The sequence below is a fragment of the Lynx canadensis genome, chromosome A3 (assembly GCF_007474595.2).
Source record: "Lynx canadensis isolate LIC74 chromosome A3, mLynCan4.pri.v2, whole genome shotgun sequence".
NCBI classification, from domain to species: Eukaryota; Metazoa; Chordata; class Mammalia; order Carnivora; family Felidae; genus Lynx; species Lynx canadensis.
In genome coordinates, this window is record NC_044305.1 from 103,869,361 (window position 1) to 103,893,075 (window position 23,715).

Consider the following 23,715-nt stretch of genomic DNA (forward strand, 5'->3'; position numbering starts at 1 on the left):
TCCTCATCGGTACTATGCAGCTTTTCCATTTTTAGCTCTTCTGGAGGGAATGAAATGTCATCACAGTATGGTTTAAATATGCATTTCTCAGATGACTACAGATCCTAAGCGTATCTGTACACGCTTATTGGCCATTTGTATACTTCCATAAAGTGTCTATTCAAGTCCTTTGCCCATTTTTTAAATTGGGTTATCTGGGAGTGCCTGGGTGCCTCAGCTGGTTAAGCATCCGACTTCAGCTCAGCTCATGAACTCACAGTTTGTGAGTTCGAGCCCCGGATCAGGATCTGTGTTGACAATGAGGAGCCTGCTTAGGATTCTCTGTCTTCTTCTCTCTCTACCCCTCCCCTGCCGTGTCTTGAACTCACAAACCTCAAGATCATGACCTGAGGCAAAGTCAGACACTTAACTGACTAAGCCACCCAGGTGCCCCGAAAACAGCAAACATTTTGAAATTATCAGGTTATATCTCCTTTGTTCCCATAATAAAATCATAAAAATGTCCTTCTATTCTCAGTACCATTCTATTCTCAGGAGTTCCCAATGCTAGAACTGATTCACTAAACAAATATTTATTGAACATCTCATATGTGTCATGTCCTGAACTAGGTCCTGGAAATGTGACCATAAATAAGACCAATCTCTGCTGTCTAAAAATTTACATAGTTGGGGCACCTGGGTGGTTTCCCTGGTTAAGCATCTGACTTCAGCTCAGGTCATGATCTCACGGTTCATGAGTTCGAGCTCCGCGCCAGGCTCTGTGTTGACAGCTCAGAGCCTGGAGTCTACTTCAGATTCTGTGTCTCCTTCTTTCTCTGCCCCTCCCCTGCTCATGTGTTCTCTCTCTCTCTCTCTCTCTCTCTCAAAAATAAATAAACATTAAAAAAATTAAATTGGGTTTTTTGTCCTTTTATCATCGGGCGCTAGGAATTCTTTATGTAACATAGGTACAAATCCTTTGTATCTGGACATAATTTTTTCAAATATATCCATTGCAGATATCTTTTCCTAGTTTGTGGATTGCCCCTTTATTCTCTTAATGATGGCTTTTGATGAAAAACAGTCTTCGATTTATCAGTTTTTTCTTTGACATGTTTAGCATCTGGGGTGGGGGGGTCCTCTCTAAGAAACCTCTGCCCACCCTAGGTCCGAAGGACATTTCTCCTTTGTTCTTTTGCAAACTTTGTAATTTTAGAATTTATGTTTAGGTGTATAATACCACTCAAATTATTTTTGCGTGTACTATGAGATAGGGATCAAAGTAAACTTTTTTCTACATATTTATCTACTTGTTCCAGCACCATTAAAGAAAAGGCTTTTCTTTTCCCCTTGAATTGCCCTGGCAACATTGTTAAAAAATCCATCGTCATATATGTATGGGCTTATTTCAGGATTCTCCATAATGTCCCATTAATCTACTTGTCTGTCCTTATACCAATACAACATAATCTTGAGTAGCTTTATAATAAGTCTTGAAATATGTAATGAAGGTCCTCCACAGGTGTCCTTTTTCAGGATTGCTTTCATGATTACAGATCTTTCGCATTTCCGTATATGTTTTCTGAATCAACTGGTAAACTTTGATCAAGGCACTATACTATTTTGAAAATAAGCATCATGCGGTGCTGCCCCCGCCTCCCCCTTCCCCTACCTCCCACCCAACATTATGAAAACCCTCCAATGACTCCAGTTACTTTTGCAAGAAAATCCAACCTTCTGACCATGGCCTCCCCATCTGGCTCTTCTTATTCTCTGCTGGCTCCTTAGTCTCTGCTGATTCTCTGGGGGAGCCACACAGTAGGGTAGGGTGCTTGAGGAGAGTGCTGGGCGAACCCTGTGACAAAGGCCGTGGGTAACCATTGTACTTCTGTTCTCCCCAGGGGCCTTGACTACTCCAGGAAAGCCCAATGTCAGGAACAATGAAAAGGTGCCGTGCCCACGGCTCTGTCTAAGGATATTTATCTCCTTTCGCAACAACATCAGTGTAGTATTCTGACAGTTTAGGATTTTCCAGATTCTTGCGTTAAATTTAATGCCTCTTCTCCTCGCAGCACACGCTTCCTTACCAAATTCCCAGCTGCTTTGGAAATTTTGTGTTTGTCATTAATGTTATCACACAGCTTATCAGCATTGACGGCATGTAATGATGAACGTGTCATACCGATGACCAGCTTAAAAGGCACGAGCTTACTTTCATGCTAATGCAAAGTCTTTTTATAGTTTACGTTAATTTTAGTGTAAAACGGTTTTCTAATGTTTGCCACACGAAAGATCATGTTGCCTGTGAAGAGAGACAGTTTTGCTTCTTTTCCAGTTTACCATGTTTGATTTTTTTTTTTTTTACTATTTCCAATCATTTTATTACTCACCATGTTTGATTTTTATCTGCAGCGTCTACAACCATCTGACATATGAATTTACTTGTTGATTCTTTTATTGTCTGCCTCCTCCCAGGCTAAAATATAAGCTCCATAAAAACAAGGGATTTTGGTCTGCTCTGTTCACTGCCTCTTGAACAATGCCTGACTCATAGTAGGTGTTCAATAAATAGTTGTAAAACGAGTGAATCGCCTCACCTGCCACAGAGAAGGGACTTAGCAAATTACAGCAAGTAATAACTATTGTTATTTTAACATGATATTTCACCGTAACAATAATAATTAAGCCCCAAAATAAGTTTTCATTGTGCCAAATTGTCTACAGTGCAATAAATAAAGAACACTGGGATTCCGGCTGCTCTGGAGTCCCTGGGTGGATCCCAACTCACTCCTGGCATCTTCTCTCAAGTAATTCCTGTGGCCATCATAGATGACAACTCACTTTAAATGCCAATCTACACAGAGGAACTTCTGTAAACAGGCCACTCTGTCTTGTCATCTCTGCTCAAATCCTCCACAGCATCCCTTGTGGCCAGGGCTGGCCTGGCCAGACTGCTGGCCAAGTGGCCAGGGTCCAAGTCTGTAAAGCTGGAGCTGGGACAGGGCCTCCTGCCAAAGGCAGCACACAAGACTGAGAGCCAGGGGCAGCCTGTCACAGCCCACTAGGAAAAGCCTGGGTTCCAGTACAAACAGAAGCCAGAGGGCCAAGGGCAGAGCTAAGGCTAGAGTGTTAGAGCCAAGAGCTCAAAGCAGGCCAAGAACCAGTACAGGGAAGGGGGTGGGGGAGCAGGGGTGTGTACTTGGTCATGGTCTGCAGGACCTATCAGGGCTGGCACTGGTGTCTATGGGCAGCAGGGCAGGCCTCAGTAGGATGGGCTGGTGTAAAGGGCCTGTGGCAGAGTAAACATCCTCACCTTCACGGCATATTCTCTACTGAGCTCTTTCTCCACAACACACCTGTGGATTCTGCGTAACTTGCTGGGAAAGGCTACTCCTTTTCTCGGGGGTTAATTAGGAACGCAATCACTCTTCCCATTCCTAAATACCTTCTAAGGTGAGCTGACCTCAGAGTCTTACTCCATTTTAGATATGATCGCCCACCTGGTATTTCTTTAAAAACAAAGACAGGGGCGCCTGGGTGGCTCAGTCTATTGAGCGTCCGACTTCGGCTCAGGTCATGATCTCGCGGTCTGTGAGTTCGAGCCCCGCGTCGGGCTGTGTGCCGACAGCTGGAGCCTGGAGCCTACTTCGGATTCTGTGTCTCCCTCTCTCTCTGCCCCTCCCCCGCTCACACTCTGTCTCTCTCTGTCTCAGAAGTAAACATTTAAAAAAAAATTTTTTTAATAAAAAACAAAGACAAAAACCATCTTAAACCGAGACTAAAATTCTGACCGAAATAATAATTATACTATGATAAATACAAATATAAAGCCACTAATCTCCTGCCAGTTCCCCTTCAAACTGATCTGAGAGTGGACTTCCTGAGATGACAGTGGATGGTTTTAGATCAGTGGTTCTCAAACTTTATGGTCTCTGGACCCCTTTCCATTCTTAAAAATTATTGAGGATTCCAAAGAGCTTTTGTTTATGCAGGTTATGTCTATCAAGATACCATACTAGTAATGCAAACTGAGAGTTTAAAAATTTTTTATTCATTTAAAAATAATAATACTATACCCATTACATGTAACTGACATAATTCTTATGAGAAATCACCATAACTGGGACACCTGGGTGGCTCAGTCAGCTGAACATCTGATTCTTGACTTCAACCCAGGTCATGATCTCGTGGTTCATGGGATAGAGCCCCCAGTCGAGCTCCATACTGTGAGTGCTTGGGACTCCCTCGCCCTCTCTCTCTGCCCCTCCCCTGCTCGTACTCTCTGTCTCTCTCAAAACAAATAAACGTTTTTTTAAAAACCTTTAAAAAGGGGGCACCTGGGTGGCTCAGTCAAAGTCCTGACTTTTGGTTTCGGCTCAGGCCACGATGTCACGGTTCATGAGTTCAAGCCCCACATTGGGCTCCGTGCTGATGGTGTGGAGTCTGCTTGGGATTCTCTCTCTCTGCCCCTCCCCTGCGCAATCTCTTTTTATCTCTCTCAATCTCTAAATAAATAAAGTTAAAAAGAAAGAAAGAAAGAAAGAGAACATTAAAAAAATAAAGAACTCCCAAACCAAAAAAATCAGTGAGAAGAATGACGTTGTTTTATATTTTTACAAATTATTTTAGCATCTGGCTTAACGAAAGACAGCTAAACTCTCATATTTGCTTCTGCGCTCATATTTGCTTCTGCTGCCATATGTTGTTTTGGTTGAAGGTTTTGATGAAAATCTGGTGTCACACACGTAGTTGGAAATCTACTTTTCAGGTAGTACCTGAAAGGGTCTTGGGTACCCCCAGGGGTCCTCAGACCATACTTCCAGAGCCACGGGTTTAAATAATAATGACGCTGCCATGCCCAACACCCATGTGGGTCATGGGGATGAGGACAAGCAGAACTCGGGATGAGAGAGAAGATGTTGGGGTGGGGGAGGCAACGCAGGCATGGAATGGGTACTCCGTTATTCAAATATCTGCCCTCACTCCTCACTCCTGTTAGCCAGGAACAGCTTGATCCCAACTGTCTTCCTCCTGGGGAAAGGAAACATTGGGACAGAGCATTCCTATAAGTCAGCCCTGAAACATGACTGGCAGAGACCAAATGCTGAATGGGAACAATTTGGGGTAGACAGCAGAGTCCTGGGAAAGAAGGATAAGAGAGCGGTACTCAAGCCAGGATACACACTGGACCACTTGGGAAATTTAAATACTGATTGATTGAGTGAAAGCCTGGACGGCAGGAGTTTGGAAAGTTCCCCCAGACAATTCTAATGTGCGGCCAGGGATAAGAACAGCCAGGTTTAAGTGGGCTCAAAAAGCAGACCAGCTGGGTTCAAATCTGTGTTCCACTCATTACATATACAACTTAGTAGATGCATAACCTCGGGCCAACCACCCGTCTTCAATTTACCCATCTGTAAACTGGAAACACCATTATGGATGGTGTGGATATTAAGTGAGATCATCCATTTAAAGTTCTTGGTGCTGTGACTGGCATTAAATACGTACTCAGTAAGTCTGAGCTGTCATTATGGGGTATGGTGATTTTGGTGCAGGCCGTCAGCCTCAGTCGACCCCAGTTTCAGTGTTCCCATAAAGTAGATCTCCCGCCTAGGTCCTCTGTCTCCCCAACTCTGGAAATACAGGGAGTCGGTGGCTTCCCCCACCCAGGATTTCCACAGGGGAAGAAGAGGACAGTTGGCTTAGGGCCACAAATGTGGCATCACCAGAAACAGGCACGTGAGAAGTCAGCGAGGCGCAACGATGTTCACACTGTGCGTGTGCTCACACACATGTGCGTATAACTCTGTAGTCAGACTCGGATATTGTTTTTTCCTTTTGAAATCATTAGGACATCTCAAATCTACTGCAGATGGCAGAGGGGAAAACACAGAGTGGAAACATTTTAATGGCTTATTCTTGGCCGGTGGCCTGTCCATAGAGACCTGGAACGAATGAGACTCACTCCTCATTTGTCCTCAAGAACATCATCATTACACATTCCACACGGCATTCTGCCTTGGAGCTCATCGGATCATCCACAAAAGTTAACAGCAACACGAAACGGGGGCCAGGGAAGGATGGAAAGACCTGGAAAGCTCTCTGAACAGGCAGTATAGCCATGACTCAATATTTTTATTAAGAGGCAGAATGAATCATGTAACACTCCTTCTAGAGTTACTGGACGTGGACAGCTCCTCCAGCTGTTTACAGGGCAGAATTTGAGAGCCTTCAAAAATAGATGTGCCGCTGAGTTTCGTGACATCCACCCAAAGAGATGAGCCTGCTGTGCTGATGACCGACTAGTTTAATTTCCTTCAGGTTCATTGGCTTTTGCGAATTCACGCAGAGAAAAGCGCCAAATGGGCTGAAGTAAGTCACAGAAATGAACCGGAGGGATTGTCTGGGACCAATCCTGTGGCTCCTGGAGGAATAAACCTAATCAACCTGGACAGGGTTGTCCAGGCTGCCCAAGACCATGGAAGGAGCCACTGAAACAGCAAGATAATTGGATCCAGGGATCAACAGCTTCGGCGGGAGCAAGATTACACAGGCTAATCCTTCAGACTCAGTAGGATGAGCGGCAATTAGTAAACTTCATTAAGGGATCAACTGTCACATCCGGTCTTGAATACTGACACTGAGTGAGGCTATAGACATATTGGACTGATTAAGAGGAGGCTGACCACGTGTCAAGATTTCACCTTCCATCTAGCCCCATGCCAGATGCACTGGAGACCAGACTCTCACTCATACAGTGGCTGAAATCGAAGAGGGTTGGGGTCTTTTGCTTTTTGTCTTTTTTCTTTGCCGGTTGTATTCACAGCTCTGAACGTATGCTCCACTGAGAGGCAGTTTACTAGCTTAAAACCCACTTTGCCAAACTGCTTGGTACGAAACGATTTTTCAGGCTTTGCAAGCGTGCTTCCCTCTGTTATGTGGGCATTTTCTTTCCACATGCTGTCCTTCTAAGTGTGCCCTTGTCACCTCGGAGGTGGCTACAGTACTCCCACAGGGGGTGCCAAAGCTCTACCTTTTGACCAGATGATCCTGGGTCTGTCCTTGCTCAGGACAGCCAACCACAGGGGGTGGCAGGGTGGTGATCTATTCACCTCAGGTCCCCCACTGGCTCTGATCCACATTTCACAGAAACAAGCCTTCGATGGCCTCCAGAATGGGGAAGACCTCCACCCCCTCAGTCCTCAGACTCCCCTCCACAGCTTGCACTGGGCAGGAAAGAGTCAGGCTCACTGCAGGATAGGTTCCTGAAGCTTATTCCTCATTCAAGCCCCTTTCCTAGGGTCTCACCAGGAGTTTTGTTTTGTTTTGTTTTGTTTTGTTTGTTTTGTTTTGTTTAATGAAAGTGTTAGGTTTAAGGAAGCTATGGAGTTGAATGAAATGGATGGAAATCAATTTTTTTTAAGTTTATTTTTTGAGAGATAGTGCAAGCAGGGGGGAGGGGCAGAGAGAGAGGGAGACCAAGGATCCGAAGTGGGATCTTGCAAAGCCAGTAGAGAGCCCCCCTTGGGGCTCAAACTCATGAACCGTGAGATCACGACCTGAGCCGAAGTCAGATCCTTAACCAACTGAGCCACCCAGGCGCCCCTGGAAATCAGTTTAAACTCGGCTAAAACATATAGCTCCTAATGTTCACTTCACGAAGGAGTTCTCTAATCACATATTCTTTATTTCCTTCTTTCTTTTTAATGAGGCTAAATTGACTAAAATAATTTCACTGAGTTTAGAATGGCAATGTTTAGACAAACAAGACTCATACATTTTGGACAAGTCTAACTGCTTTAAAAGCCTATCAAATTAGTTCATTGCATTTCTCAGATATTTGAATTTATGCCCCAAATTACATTTCTTTTGCAAACAAATATGTCATTACTTCTGCTGAGTCCCCAATTCCCTAGCCTGTGATCTTCAGAGACGTGAATGTGTGGGCCAAGGGAAGGAGATCAATTAGGTTACGGGGGAGTGGGGCAGGAAAAAAAGGCTGAAAGGGCACCTGGGTGGCTCAGTTGTTTACATGTCTGACTTCCACTCAGGTCACGATTTCATGGATAGTGAATTCATGCCCGCACTGGGCTCTGTGCTGACAGCATGGAGCCTGCTTCGGATTTGCTGTCTCCCTCTCTCTCTGCCCCTTCCCACTCCCACTCTCTCTCTCTCTCTCAAAAATAAATTAAAAAACATTAAAGAAAGAAAGAAAAAAGGGGCGGAAGAAGGCATTTCCCCATACCAATGACAGTTTTCCCTGGGACAAAATAAACGTCCTTCCACAAGTCACAGAAGTAAACAACAAAAATAAAAATATTTTTCTTTCTCTTTCTGTCTCTCTGTCTCACTCATATGCACATCACAGCAAAATAACAATGAAACATACCTGTTCCTGAATTGCACGTTTTAACAGAGGTAGACCCATGGCAAACTGCACTCTCTGAAATGTCAAAGCTCTCGTTTCATCCAGACTTAAATCATACCTGTGAAGAACAGATACAAAATGAGTGTTAAGGCACTGACTTGGTGACTCTGAGTAGAGCCTTTGGACCAAGGGATGTGACAGAGCAGACAGTTTTGAGAGTAAGTATCCCTCTCTTACATGATACTGCAGGTCAAAGGAGGCCAGCTATGTGTGTAACACAGACCATGTGTTCAATATAGTGGGGTACAAATGGAACGAAAGACAGAAGGATTTCCTGACAGGGTGACTTTAAAACAAGACTCCAGCATCCCCTCTTCAGGTGCAAAAGATTTTCATGTACCCAAAATGACTCAAGAGCAGCTACTAGGGAGAGGGGGGGAGAAGAGAGTGACCTGTGTGGTACAAGGGGTGGACTGTACTGGCCATGAGGACTGTCACTTAGAGTTTCCTTCAAGAGAACCCAGAGTCGGGAGCAGTTTCCAAACAAGCTCCAGCTGCCATACCTTGGAATTAATAGTGGCATTCACACCAGGCTACTTTCCTCTTGCCTGCTCCTAGCTGTGATTGAGTAGGGTAACATTCTAGATAAAGGCCATTATTGCCCAACAGGCAACTTATGCCAGGAGACCCCCCTCTGCCACTGGCCCACTGAGACTTTCTTATAACTGCACTGTGCCCTTCTCTCTCATTCCACAGTGTCAGCCCTGCCTGCACACACTCTGAAGCTTCTCTCCACCTCCTCCAGCTCCCTTACATTATCTTCCACAGACCCCAGCCCCTCCCATAAGTCACCCACTCATCTAGTCCCATCCTGGCATTTGCTTCTCAACAAACCTAAACTGACACAGAGGGGGAGATTCCACTCTTCCATCTAAAATGTTTAAATGCAAGGCATAACCTGAGCCTGAAAGAAACCTCATTCAGGTTTGACCCTTGGCTCTGTGTGACCAACATCAAGTGACCTGGCTTCCTAGTACCTCCATCCTCTCATCTGGAAGATGGGAATGATAATTGCACATAACTCAGAGGATTGTCACCTCAAATGCTTATCCCAGTTCCCAGTGCTTGCATATTTATAGTAAGTGCTCAATAGTATTAACCTCCATTCATACCCTTAGTTACCACCCCACCCCCCCCCAAACTCTGTTAGATCCATTTTTACAGTCTCAGCACCCAACCCAAGGCTGGCCACACTATGCTCCATTAAACTTATTTTCTTCCTATAGTTTCATGACCAGATCCTGGAGACAGCGTTCCCATGTATGTCCCAAAAGGCATGCCAAATACATATACTATCCCTATATAAAGTTCATTCCTAACAAGAAATACAAACTGAATGGGTGCAGGGTCCAAGTCTTGAACTGTCTAGCCCTCTGGACCAGCACAGTGTCTCACATTTCCTAAATACCTGCTGGTTGATTGCCTCAGACCAAACAAGAACCAATCTGATTATCTTGACTTTCTCCCATCCATTCAGCTGGCAGATAACAAAAAATTCAAGGGGACCCACCATTCATCCTGGAATGTAAAATAAATGCCAACACTCACCCCCCAGAATGCCAGATGGACACAGAAACTCCCCAACAGAAGAATCTTCTCTTTTTCTTTTACGAGTCAACTAGCAGACCTGATCTGAAAACCACTAGTGGGGATTTCAGTATACGCATTACTGCATTCAATCAACATTTTCCCTCAGGAGAACAGAAAACAAAAATTCCATCTTCAATGAAACTAGGAGTCAGGGAAAAATCTCCAGATACTCACATAGAGGTAAAACCTGCTAATGCATCTGAATTGATGCAGGATTTGGGCAGGAGGAGGTGGAAAGAAGAACCACAGAAAGAGATATCACAGCACAAGGGCCAAATGGTGGCAAATCTTAAAACACACTGGCAAAAATGCACTTCCTAATGTAAGATGTACACACTGAGATGTATAACTTGGAGCTTTAATCTGGAAGAGCAAGATAAGGATGGCAATGAGCTAGCAGGTAAGAAGGCTCGCTGGTCCCTGAGCCAGGTTTAGGGTCCGGGCAGTGAGCAGAATCACAGGGACAGGCCATGTTTTAAAGAAGCAGTCTCTCTGTGGCAGCAAGGAAGGGAAAAGGTTCTATGTTATGAAAAGGGACTACCCTGAACCACCATCCCAACTTCTCCTGCTCCCCAACCTTGAAACCTCTTAGAATAACCAGGCCAGGGGTACCTGGGTGGTTGGTTAAGTGTCTGACTCTTGATTTCAGCTCAGGTCACGATCTCATGTTTTTGTGGGTTTGAGCCCCACTTGGGCTCTGCGCACTGACCATGTGGGGCCTGCTTGGGATTCTCCCTCTCTCCCTCTCTCTCTGCCCCTCCCCTACTCGTGTTCTCTCTGACTCTCTCAAAATAAATAAATAAACTTTAAAAAAGATAAAAGCAAAGCAAAGAAAGCAGCAAAAATGAACTACTGGGACCTCATCAAAATAAAAAGCTTCTACACAGCGAAGGAAACAATCAGCAAAACTAAAAGACAACTGACAGAATGGGAGAAGATACCTGCAAATGACATATCAGATAAAGGGTTACTATCCAAAATCTATAAAGAACTTATCAAACTCAACACCCAAAAAACAAATAATCCAGTGAAGAAATGGGCAAAAGACATCAATAGACACTTCTCCAAAGAAGACATCCAGATGGCCAACCGACACATGAAAACATGCTCAACATCACTCATCATCAGGGAAATACAAATTAAAACCACAAAGAGATACCACCTCACACCCATCAGAATGGCTAACATTAACAACTCGGGCAACAACAGATGTTGGCGAAGAGAAAGCATCTCTTTTGCATTGTTGGTGGCAATGCAAGCTGGTGCAGACACTCTGGAAAACAGTATGGAGGTTCCTCAAAAAACTAAAAATAGAACTACCCTACGACCCAACAATTGCACTACTAGGCATTTATTCAAGGGATACAGGTGTGCTGTTTTGAAGGGATACATGCACCCCCATGTTTATAGCAGCACTATCAACAATAGCCAAAGTGTGGAAAGAGCCCAAATGTCCATCGATGGATGAATGGATAAAGAAGGTGGTATACACACACACACACACACACACACACACACACACACACACAATGGAGTATTACTTGGCAATCAAAAAGAATGAAATCTTGCCATTTGCAACTATGTGGATGGAACTGGAGGGTATTATGCTAGGTGAAATTAGTCAGTCAGAGAAAGACAAAAATCATATGACTTCACTCCTATGAAGACTTTAAGAGACAAAACAGATGAACATAAGGGAAGGGAAACAAAAATAATATAAAAACAGGGAGGGGGACAAAACAGAAGAGACTCATAAATGTGGAGAACAAACTGAGGGTTGCTGGAGGGGTTGTGGGAGGGGGCATGGGCTAAATGGGTAAGGGGCACTAAGGAATCTACTCCTGAAATCATTGTTGCACTATATGCTAACTAATTTGGATGTAAATTTTAAAAAACAAATAAATAAATAAAATAAGAAAAGAAAAGAAAAGAAAAGAAAAGGTCAGGCCAGCAATCATCCAATAGTATTCAAGTAATCCAATTACAAGTAATAAAAAGATACTAGCATAGAATTGATACAATGATCCTATAAGAAAAGTGGAGAAAAAGAGCAGCAAATCCATTAACAAGGCAAAACACTACCAGAAAAAAGGTCTGGTCAAAAAATTGTGACCAAATATTATCTGTATGTTAAGTGAAACCAGTGGTGTAATAAAGCCAGCTTAAATCAGTTCATGGGATGCAACTGTTAGATGTTAAAGAATTTTTGTGGACTGGTTTTTAAACACAGCCATTATCAAAAATTAACCTATATGAAGTTACACTTCAATAAATTACATTTATAAATAAAGGCAATAAAAGACTCAAACTCATCACTTCCTAATTATTTTGTCATATTTTACTATCATCTATGAGCTTCAGGTTATTTATGTCTATTGGTGGAAATTCTACATAATGGAGGACTTCTGGTTCTGCCAGCATGAAATAGCCCCATTCTTTCTCCCAGATTCTCCCTCTTACACAGGAAAAAACCCGTGAACCGTACGCAATAAACAAACATAGGAAGATTCTGATAGGTGCAAAGAAGGCAGGCCACCTGGGGGGCACTCAGGGCTTGAGGAATGGCATGTCAGGGGCATGTCTCTGAGTCTCCTTATTGCTTCCCGTCTATGCTGCACAAGAGGCTTTAGAATCTTCTAACCCAGAATTTCCAGCAGGCAGAGACAAAAAATACTCCAAGAAAAGCCTGCTCTCCCTAGCTGAAGGATGTGAAAAGGGTCTAGAGTTGCTGGGCAAATATTAGACTATCTTTAGGAACGCAGGCGGGGGAAGCGAGCCACTGGCAGTGTGGGTGTGCAGTGGGGTTCATGGGCATCAGCGAGGACAGACCTTCAGAGCACACACAGCACAGGGAGCTTGCAAAACTGTGGGCTCGGCAGAAGTCCAGCCTTAGCCTGATTCGATGGGACAGGCTGGAGTATAAATGGCACCACGGAGTTGTCCCATCCTGTCATTCAATCACGGGCAGAAAGCATAACCTCAGGCATTTCCTGGGACAGTAACTCCCATGAGTCCAGGACAATTCCCCGGAAGTTCAGCTGTGAGTTGATATCAGTCAACACTGACAGTAGCTACGAGATGAGTATACAGGTTTGGTGAAGGGATCAGGGTAGGGTGTTAACAGCAGTTGCTGAGCAGCTGACTAAAGAAGTTAGAAAAAAAAATTAAACTAAAAGAAAGGAGAAAAAATAAATTATTAAAGGAAAAGTAGAAAAGCAATCAGTTAGAAAACAGAAAAAGTAATAACTAATAAATCCAAAATCTGGGCTCTGAAAAAAAATGTTCAGAGGTTGTGAAACATTACTCTGGCAGTATTAGCCAATGCAATTTGACAAGGGAAAGAAATTCGAGAAATGAAAATTTGAAAGAAACAGATAAAACTATGTACAGGTGATACACGTGTTCGATTGACTCTTTTAATGGCCCCTTTGCCAGAACTCCTCTGATCCCTGTGCTTTGACACTGCAGTTCTCCTAAAGAGGCAGAGTATACTTCTTCACCCCTTGAATCTGGGCTTGGCCACGTGATTTGCTTTGGTCATTAAGATATTGGTAGACTTGAGAAAAGCAAAGACTTGGGGCGCCTGGGTGGCTCAGTCGGTTAGGCATCTGACTTCAGCTCAGGTCCTGATCTCATGGTTTGTGAGTTCGAGCCCCGCGTCGGGCTCTGTGCTAAGAGCTCAGAGTCTGGAGCCTGCTTTGGATTCTGTGTCTCATTCTCTCTCTGCCCCTCCCCCAACTTGTGCTCTGTCTCTCAAAAACAAAGAAATTTTTTTAAAAAGAAAGAAAAGCCTTAAAAAAGAGCTACTCCATTTCTCTTCCTCCCTTGCTCCTGTGCAATCCCATGGGAATATGCTCGAGCTAATCTAAGAACATACCTGGGCTAGCTTGCCATGTGGAGGCAAGGTATAAACTGAGAGACATGTGAGGAAGAGCCTGGTTGTCTCATCCAAGGCCATTCTAGATCAGCTTACCTCCAGCAACCCCCAAACTGGAAGAGCCTAGGTAGCTTAGCCAGTTAAGCACACGACTCTTGACTGTGGCTCAGGTCATGATTTCACGATTGGTGAGACCAAGCCCCTCAGTGGGGTCCACACTAACAGTGAGGAGCCTGATCGGGATTCTCTCTCTCCCTCTCTCTCTCTCTGCCCGTCCCCAGCTTGCGTGTACTCTCTTTCTGTCTCTCTCAAAATAAATGAATAAAAACTTAAAAAAAAAAAAAAAGAAAACTGATAAACGTGACTACATAATAACAAAAACTTTTGCATGGCAAAACACTGTAAGAATAGTCCAAAGACAAAGGACAAAATGCAACAAGATATTTATTACTGATGTCATTGCAAAGGGCCAGTCTCCCTAATTAAAGGGCTCCTATATAACTCATTAAAAACAGACCAACAAGTAGGCAAAGTATTTGAACAGATGGCCCACAGAATAAGGAATACAAATGACACAAATATATTTTTAACTCTCTGCTGTCATATGCAATACAAGTTAACTACACTGAAATATCCATTTTTACCTATGATGTGAACAAATCTGGACAGTCTGGTAGCACCCTGTGTTGATAAGGTTATGGAGACCAGATGCCCTTATGTGCTAGCCTAGGGGAGGCAGGGAGGGAAGTATAAATCGGTACGATTTATATGTACAGCAATTAGACATTATTTATCAAAACTACAAGTGTACCCACTTTTTGACTCAGCAATTCCCCTTCCGGAAACTTATCCTTTGGATTTCGTTACACATGTGAGGAGTAAGTTATAGAATCACATAAGCTATGGATCCTCTTTTTTAATAAACTCCAATATTTATTCATTATAAACTCTGTAATCAAAAAAGAAGAAGAAGAAGAAGAAGAAGAAGAAGAAGAAAGAAGAGAAAAGAAAAGAAAAGAAAAGAAAAGAAAAGAAAAGAAAAGAAAAGAAAAATGTGGATCAAGTGACCTTTCAAACTACAAAGACCACCCAGTAAAGTCTATGGGAATGCCATGAAGTGGGTCACACAGACAAGATTCTAAAACAGAAGTATTGGCTATTTTCTTCCCATTTCCATTCCAGTCACTTTTTGATAAAATGGTTGTTATTCATCTATTTTAAAATTTTGGGAGCACCTGGGTGGCTCAGACGTTGTGGGGCATCCAAACTCTTGATTTTGACTCAGGTCATGATCTCAGCATGTGAGACAGAGCCCCGCGCCGGGCTCCACGCTGGGTGGGGAGCCTGCTGAAGAGTCTCTCCCTCTCCCTTTGCTCCTTCCCCACAACTTCTCCCTTTGCCTGCCTGCCTCTGTCTCTCTCTCTCTCTCTCTCTCTCTGTCTCAAAAATTTTTCTTAATTCACATCTATTCTCGCATTATATTAAGCTTCCTGGGGCACCTGGGTGGCTTAGTCAGTTGAGTGTCCGACTTAGGCTCAGGTCATGATCTCACAGTTCGTGAGTTCGAGCCCCACATCAGGCTCTGTGCTGACAGCTCAGAGCCTGGAGCCTGCTTCGGATTCTGTGTCTCCCTCTCCCTCTGCCCCTCCCCTGCTCACGCTCTGTCTCTCTCTCTGTCAAAAATAAATAAACATTAAAAAAAATTAAGCTGCCTGCTCGTACTGACAGTAAGCATCTCATAGCAGTCAAGTTTTAGTAATGATTTTGTGTCAGTCTGTGCAGAAAAATAAAACATACTGCAAGGTCAAGTGAGGATGGTTCGTGCACAGATACTACACACACTGGCCAAAGCACCTGACAAATTATTAAAAACTATAAAATAAACTCAAGAAAACCGGGTGACTCTTAAATAGTTCCCAACTATTAAAACCAAAGCTGAAGAAATTCGGTATTCAAAAAAGAAAAATGTGGATCAAGAGACATTAAAGAACATTCCTCAATAGAGACAAGTTAGACATTTCAGTGAGAGGTCTACCCCATTCCCCTGCACACCCTCACTCCCAAAACGCACTACCAGAGATGTGTATAATATTACACGGGCCGAAACAGCAATTCAGCAGCACAACATTGCAAGCATCTAAAAGATGAGTGATTGAGTGAAGGACAGTGCATCCGTATAATGAGATTGTTACAGAAAAAGGAAGATCTCTCTACGTGCCAACATAAGGAAATTGCCAAGATAAGTTTTAGAAAAAAAATTTTTTTTCAACATTTTTTTTTTCAGAGACAGAGACAGAGCACGAGCAGGGGAGGGGCAGAGGGAGAGGGAGACACAGAATCCGAAGCAGGCTCCAGGCTCCGAGCTGTCAGCACAGAGTCCGACATGGGGCTCAAACCCATGAACACAAGATGATGACCCGAGCTGAAGTCAGATGCTCAACAGACTGAACCACCCAGACGCCACATCAAGATACGTTTTAAATGAAAAAAGCAAGGTGCAAACAAGTGAATATATTACTTTTACTGTTAAAAAGCAGCGGGGGGGGGGGGGGGGGGGAGGGAGAAGACTACATATTTGCTTGCATATACATTGTTGCTATTGCCATTCTCTTCAAGGACACACAGAAACTATTAACAGTGTTGACCGTTTGTGTGTGTGGGGTGGAAATGGGGGAAACTTGGCAAATGGCAAATAGCACTCTACCTTTTTATGTCTTCTGACTTTTCAATCACATTGAGATGTATTTTTAAAAAACACATTTAAAAAATATTTTAGGGGTGCCTGGGTGGCTCAGTTGGTTGAGTGTCCGACTCTTGATTTTGGCTCAGGCCATCATCTCATGGTCCGTGAGTTCAAGCCCCACACTGGGCTCCATGCTGACAGTTTGGAACTTGCTTGGGATTCCCTCTCTCTCTCTCTCTCTCTGTCTCTCTGCCCCTCCCCTGTGCTCTCTTTCTCTCAAAAAACAAAACAAAACAAAAACGGGGGGGAAGGAGGCAAAGATAAAAGGTTTCTCTAAATGTGTATTAATTTTTTAAATTGTGCACTTAAAATGACCACTAGATGGCGACTGCTCTTCATTTGAACTGCCACCGCGAGGCATTTAGGCAAGAAAGAAATTAAAGCAGGATGAAGAAGTCTTGGAAACTGCCTGAAACCTTGAGCATCTGATTATCTTAATAAAAATACCTAGATGCCTAACACTTTTCAATAAAAAAAAGTAACCACCTCGGCAATGGAAAAAAAACGGGATTTTAAGAATAGCGCCCACCCTGAAACTCTCCAGATTCCTACACAACATGAATAACTGTGCGTTTTCAGTCTTTAAATATCAATCTCCACACCTAACAATTTTCATAGGCCACACCTCAGATGCTCTTTGTAGAACAATGGGGCATAAATCATCCACCAGAATTATTTTTCGGTATTTCAACATACATAATTTCTCTGTCTTCTTCAATCCGTAAGATACGAAGATACGGCAAATATTATTCTCCATGCCTCAGACTGCGGACAGAGGCCCTGTGGAATTAAGAGCCTTGGCAGGCCCTGGGTGGATGGTGTGGGTGTCAGGATTAGGAGCTGTGGGACACCATGAGGACAGCTGTGGGGGTACACAGAGGGCCCAGCTCTGCCCCTGGCAGTTCCACCATCACCTGACTTATCTACTGGTGTTCTGTGTAGGATTTCGCTTGGAAGGAAGACGGTGCCATTACTAACAACAAGCTTGAAAACCTCTGCCCCAGCATGTGCCACCAGCAAGAACTGAAACGAGGTACTAATGTCATCTTCCCTCGGAGAGGCGGGGGGTTTAGACACCCAGCAGAAGTCACATACCTGTCTAGGAAGTCTCACGTGTGCAATCAAGAGCAAACTACAAGGTACAAAGTAAATAAATAAATACAGAAATACAGAAATAAGCATAAACGCCTATTAGAATGGCTAAAATAAATAACACTGACTGTATCGAGTGTTGAGGAGGATGTCGAGCATCTGGACCTCTCCTTTGCTGGCGGTGGGAATAAGAAATGGTACAGCCACTCTGGAAGAGGCTGACGGTGTCTTATGAAGTTAAATGGAACTCAGCAATCCCATAGCAGGTATTTACCCAAGAGAAATGAAATCCGTTGTTTACACGAACACTTATACACGAATGTTCGCAGCCACTTGGCGATTGCCCCAAACTAGAAACAGTCCAAATGTCCCCCAAGTGGGGACTAAAGTGTGGTACATCTGTACAAGGTGGTATTGAGCAAAAAAAGGAGTGAACCACTGGTACACGCGACAACTTGAATGGATCTCAAAGGCATTGTGTCGAGTGAAAAAAAAAAGTCACGTACTATAGGATTCCAATTTTATAACATTCTCAAAAGGACAAATTATAGTGCTGAAGAATAGATCGGTGGCTGTCAGGGGAGAGAGTTACAGGGAGAATCTGACTCTAGAGGAGAAACGGGGGGGGGGGGTGCCTGGGTGGCTCAGTCGGTTGAACACCTGACTTCGACTCAGGTTGTGACCTTGAGGGGTTTGTGGGTGTGAGCCCCACGTCGGGCTTGCTGCTGTCAGTGAGGAGCCCACTTCGGATTCTCTGTTCCCTTCTCTCTCTGCCCCGCCCCCACTTGTGTTCTCTCTCTCTCTTTCTCTCTCAAAAATAAACAAACTTTTTTTTTTTTTTTTTTTTTAATTAAAAGAGGGATGCCTGGGTGGCTTAGTTGGTTAAGCATCCAACTCTTGGTTTGGGCTCAGGTCATGATCTCACGGTTCGTGGGACGGAGCCCCAGGTCGGGCTCTGCACTAAAAGCGTGGAACCTGCTTGGGATTCTCTCTCTCCCTCTCTCTCTCTGCCCTTCCTCTGCTCATGCTCTTTCTCTCTCGAAATAAATAAATAAACATTCTTTTAAAAAAGAAAAATTATGGGGGCACCTGGGTGGCTCAGTCGGTTGAGCGTCTGACTTCAGCCCAGGTCATGATCTCACGGTTCGTGAGTTCGAGCCCCGCATCGGGCTCTGTGCTGACAGCTCAGAGCCTGGAGCCTGCTTCCGATTCTGTGTCTCCCTCTCCCTCTCTGTCCCTCTCCCCATCAGGCTCTGTCTCTTTCTCTCAAAAATAAATAAACGTTAAAAAAAATTTTTTTAAGAAAAATTATAAAAGAAGATAGACAAATTATAAAAGAAGATATACAAATGGCCAATAAGCACACCAGAAACTGCTCAACAACACTGGTCGCCACGGAAATGGAAATTAAAACCGTAATGAGATACCACTATACATCCGCCTGAATGTCTAGAAAAAAATAATAATAAAGCAAAATAAAATGCTAACAAGGATGTGGGGCCACTGAACTCTACTTTGTTGTGAAGATATATAATGATACAATCATTTTGGGAAAAGGCCTGTTAACTTCTCATAAAATTAAACATGTATCTACCCTATGGCTTAACAATTACACTCCTGGATATTTACCCAAAAGAAACAAAATGCTCACAAAATTCTTGTAGTAGAACGTTCAGATCAGCTTTATTCATAACAGCCCCAAACTGGAAACAGCCCAAGTATCCATCACTAAGAGAACAGAGAAATAAACTGTGATTTATTATAAACTGTGATTTATTATATAAACTGTGATCCCATGGAATGGGATACTGCTTAGCAATAAAAAGTAATATACTACTGATACACATGCATGACGTGTATTAACCTAGAAAACATTATGCTGAGCTCTTTCGAATCACTTGTTCTGCAGGAAGCCAGCTGCCATGATGTGAGGACACTCAAGTCGTTTTATGGAGAGTCCCACACGGGGAGAAATTGAGGCCTCCTGCCAACAGTCATGTGGGTGGACCATCTTGAGAGTGGATCTTCCAGCCCCAGTCAAACCTTCATAGGACTTCAGACCTGAAGTCCTACGTGCAACCTCACGACAGACCCAGAGCCACCCAGCTAAGACGCTCTGAAATCCCCACCCACAGGAACCGGGTGAGATAATACATATTACCTTTTATGATGCTAAGTTTTGAGGTCATTTGTGACATATCAATAGATAAATAATACACATGTCATTCTCACACACACACACACACACACACACACATACACACAACTGACGGGCAGGAACTACTATCTTATTTTTAAAACACTTTAACAATATGTAATACACCAAGAATAAGACATGAGTCATAAAATGATAGCCTAATGAATTATCACAAAGAAAACGCACCTATATAATCCTCATCCGCGTCAAAGAAAATCACACTATGTCACCAGCACACAGAATCTCCTCTCAATCATTACTCCCTCTCTCCTGCCCACTGCTAGCTGCGCTCTTGACCTGTAACTCCATCAATTATTTTTGACTGCTTCTGAATATTACAGAAATGAGATTAGACTCTATGTATTCTTTTGTGTCTCATTTCTTTTGCTCCACATGGCTAGTGAGATTTATCTTTGGTATCTACCGCAGCTGTGGCTCATTCATTTTCACTGCTGCACAGGATTACGTTGAATTAATATACCACCAAAAATATGCTGAGTGAACATATCGTGTGACTCCACTTACATTAAACTCTAAAACAGACAAAATTAAAATATAGTAGGGGCGGGGGGATCCACAACAGTGGTTACCTCTGGGAAGATAAAAGCAAGGATTGAGTGGAAAGGGCATGAGGGAACTTTCTGGGGTGATAGTAACGTTCAATATTTTGATAGAGGTTTGAGTTACATAGGCGTATGCAGGTGTCGAAACTCTGCGAGTGGACATTTAAGATTTTTGCATTGCATTGCATTTTAAGCAAAACACGACAAAACAAACACCTGAACACATTTTGAAGTCTCGTTCATGATATGCACACTGAATTATCTCGGGGGAGGGGGGACTTTGAAATGCATCCCAAAAGTGAATTATGGTGGATAGAGGGATGTGTAAATGAACAAACATGTAATACAGCAAATACAATAATATGTTCATGGTAGGATCTAGGTGGTGAATATATGGAACTCAGTGTTAAAGTCTTTCAATTCCGTTATATGTTTAAATTTTTTAAATATAAAACCGGAAGAAAGTAGATGACCGGAAAGGGGAATTATGGTAGGGCATCATTTCCTTATGTAAAAATGAGACCTTCAAGGACAGATCTTGGTTTCTAAAAACTATTCTCAAATAAAAGGAACACGGGCTCACTGGAGAAACGGGCAGAGAAAATACAAGATGAGCCCGGAACATCTTGCGGTATTAGAAAGTAAAGAAGTCCTTCAAAAAAAAGTCCCCAAAGGATGGAGGCGTGTCAAGGGGACACAGGAGACGACTGAAAGAGCCCCCTGGGGTCAACGCTGGAACGATGAGGACAACAAAATGAATGACGTCCTACTGGACTGTGACACAGTCATAAAATAAATCTGCAGGAGTCCATAGTGATACAAATAGTTAAAATAAATAAATACATAGGGAAAAGAGATGAATAGCCTGAAATAATTTGTGTAGCTACCTCCCCCTCTAGCAGGGGGGGCTTCACCTGTCTCCACACCACTACTACTGTCCCATGAGCGTCGGCTGTGCTTAACGACCTGCTTGCAGAGGGGAACTGTCATTTTACAATGAAAAGATCTGATAAACACTACCCCGCCCGGGGTTTCAAGGTCAACATCGCCACTGATGTTGATAGTATGTACCCCCTGTTATAACTGACGAGAAGGGTACTTGCCCTCATACTCTTCCCAAAAGCCCATAACCTCCATCTAGACATGAGAAAAACATCAGACAGACCAAACTGAGGGTACTCAACAAAATACACGACCAAAGCTTTTCAAAAGTGTCGAGGTCAAGAAAAGCACGGGAAGACTGAGGATCTGTCACAGGTCAGAGGACGTTAAAGAGACATGACCACAAAACATAATGTGGCATCTTGGATGGGAGCCTGGAACGGAAATAAGACACTGGTGGAAAAAGTGAGAAAATTCTAATGCAGTCTAGAATTTAGGTAATAGTAATGAACCAGTGCTGCTTTCTTCGTTTTGACAAACGTACCGTGGTTGTGTCAGATGTTGACAACAGTGGAAACTTGCTGAGGGGTATACGGGAACTCTATTTTCTTCACAATTTTTCTAAAAATTGAAAATTATTCCAAAATTAAGTCCATTTTGAAAAGAGACAAGAAACAAGGCGACAATAACAACAACAAAAAAGATCTTTGTGCATTTTTTGAAAAACCTTGTAAAAACCCAACAAACCGAAAACCGCTTTAAAAAAGCAGTTGTGTGTTATTTTTTTCCTCTCAAAATCTAAATCAAAAATCAGTTTTAGGGCAATGGAAAGCACATTTTCAGATACCAAGCGTGAATGCCCTCCTGACAAGAAATATCCTTGGTGCCGAGCCTTATCTGGGCGGCACCCACGTTCTGGAGTGAATACTGACAAGAACTTGGAAACCAACTCTGGTGTCACAGGTTGCCTCTGCTTCACTAACCTGTTCTTTTGTCCTGGTCCCTTTTATCATTTTGCTTCGGGAGACATCTCCAGCTCGGCCCAGGTTAAACTCCCTCGGTCACTCTCTTCTCGTTGAAAATGGCAAAAATCAAAACGCTCCGTCTCCCTTAAGAAATGAGGCGGGACCCACTGCCAGGCCTTCGCACAAATGAAAGGCAGCAGTGAAGAACAGACCCCCAGAAGCAGCGAGAAGAGAAACCCTCAGTCTTCCAGTAAGTGCCACAGCTGCCTCACAACTTGACCTTCCACCTTCCAGAGCCTCCACCCACCCCCGTGAGCCCTCGCACAGCCTGGATGACCTGACCCTGAATGGAAACAGAAACCGTTAAATCATCCTGTGGTAAGTGTCAAAGACTAAGGCCCTGAACCAGCAAGGGTGACAGAAAACGCTACGGGAAGGGTTTTCTAAGCACTGCGGTTTAATTGTAGCTGTGGGGTTCGCTCAACCACAGAGAAGTACACTTGCTCAGTGGCAAACTCCACGAAAGTAGCAGAAAGAAGGCAGGGAGAGAGAGAGAAAGGAGGGAGGCGGGAGAAAAGATCCTCCCGGCCAGAGACAAAAATGTGATGAGAATCCCTGATGGGAGGCATTGCCAATCCACATTCCCGCATCCTTGGCCTGCCGGCCAGTGACTGCGGGTGAAGAGATGCTCCCTCTCCATCCTTCCTTTCGGTCTTCCTTCCCGCGCTTTCGGTAAGCGTCTGCACCACACCAAACACGGGGCACTCAAAACGGATCCGGCCTGTTCCTACCCTCAAGGAGCTCAGCCTCTAGACTGGAAGACACCGGAGGAGAAGGAGGGTCCCCAAACAGCGTGACACTGAGAGAGCTTTCACACATTATCATTAAGACCTCCGGTGGCCAGAGAGCCGTTCCTGCCTCCCCAGGGACGGCAGGGTTGTTTTCTGCGGTAGAAAGCTTTTGCTTTAGCATTTACCTTTCCTTGGTTCTGTCAGGACGGGCTGCCGGGGCAGTGAGAAGGCAGGGGAGCAAGAACCGGGTCTCTCTGCAGGATCCGCTGAGAAGTGGGGTGTGTGTGGGCTGAGAGAGGAAGTCCCCAGGAGGGAGGGTGCAGGAAGGGGACGTAAGGAGGAAAGGGTCGGAAGGGAGCAGGAAGGAAGTGAAAGGAGATACATGACCAAATGAGCAGAAGACAGGAACAGGTACAATCCCCCAAGACAAAAGATAGCAACTTTCAACAAACTCAGACATGCTCCCTCACTAGGTAAAGGTATGCGTGCCAGAGACTGCTGCTGGCTCGACCTTGCCCACCAGGACTCCGAGGGTGCCGCACCAGCTCAGCCCGAGGGGTGGCTCCTCATAGCTCCAGGCTATCATTGTGATCCCAGCCTCCAGGACG

At 43.9% G+C, this 23,715-nt stretch overlaps 1 protein-coding gene across 1 annotated transcript in view; it reads right to left on the bottom strand.

Moving 5' to 3' along the window:
* The window catches only part of ACOXL (acyl-CoA oxidase like), a 194,858-nt gene extending 171,498 nt beyond the window's left edge, over positions 1-23,360 (bottom strand). The window contains exons 1-2 of the mRNA XM_032592686.1: positions 23,293-23,360; positions 8,369-8,465 (exon numbers count right to left, since the gene is read on the bottom strand). Of these exons, the coding sequence (XP_032448577.1) occupies positions 8,369-8,407 (39 nt within the window). The 5' untranslated portion in view covers positions 8,408-8,465; positions 23,293-23,360. The remainder of the gene's footprint in view (positions 1-8,368; positions 8,466-23,292) is intronic.
* Between the last annotated feature and the right edge of the window lie 355 nt (positions 23,361-23,715).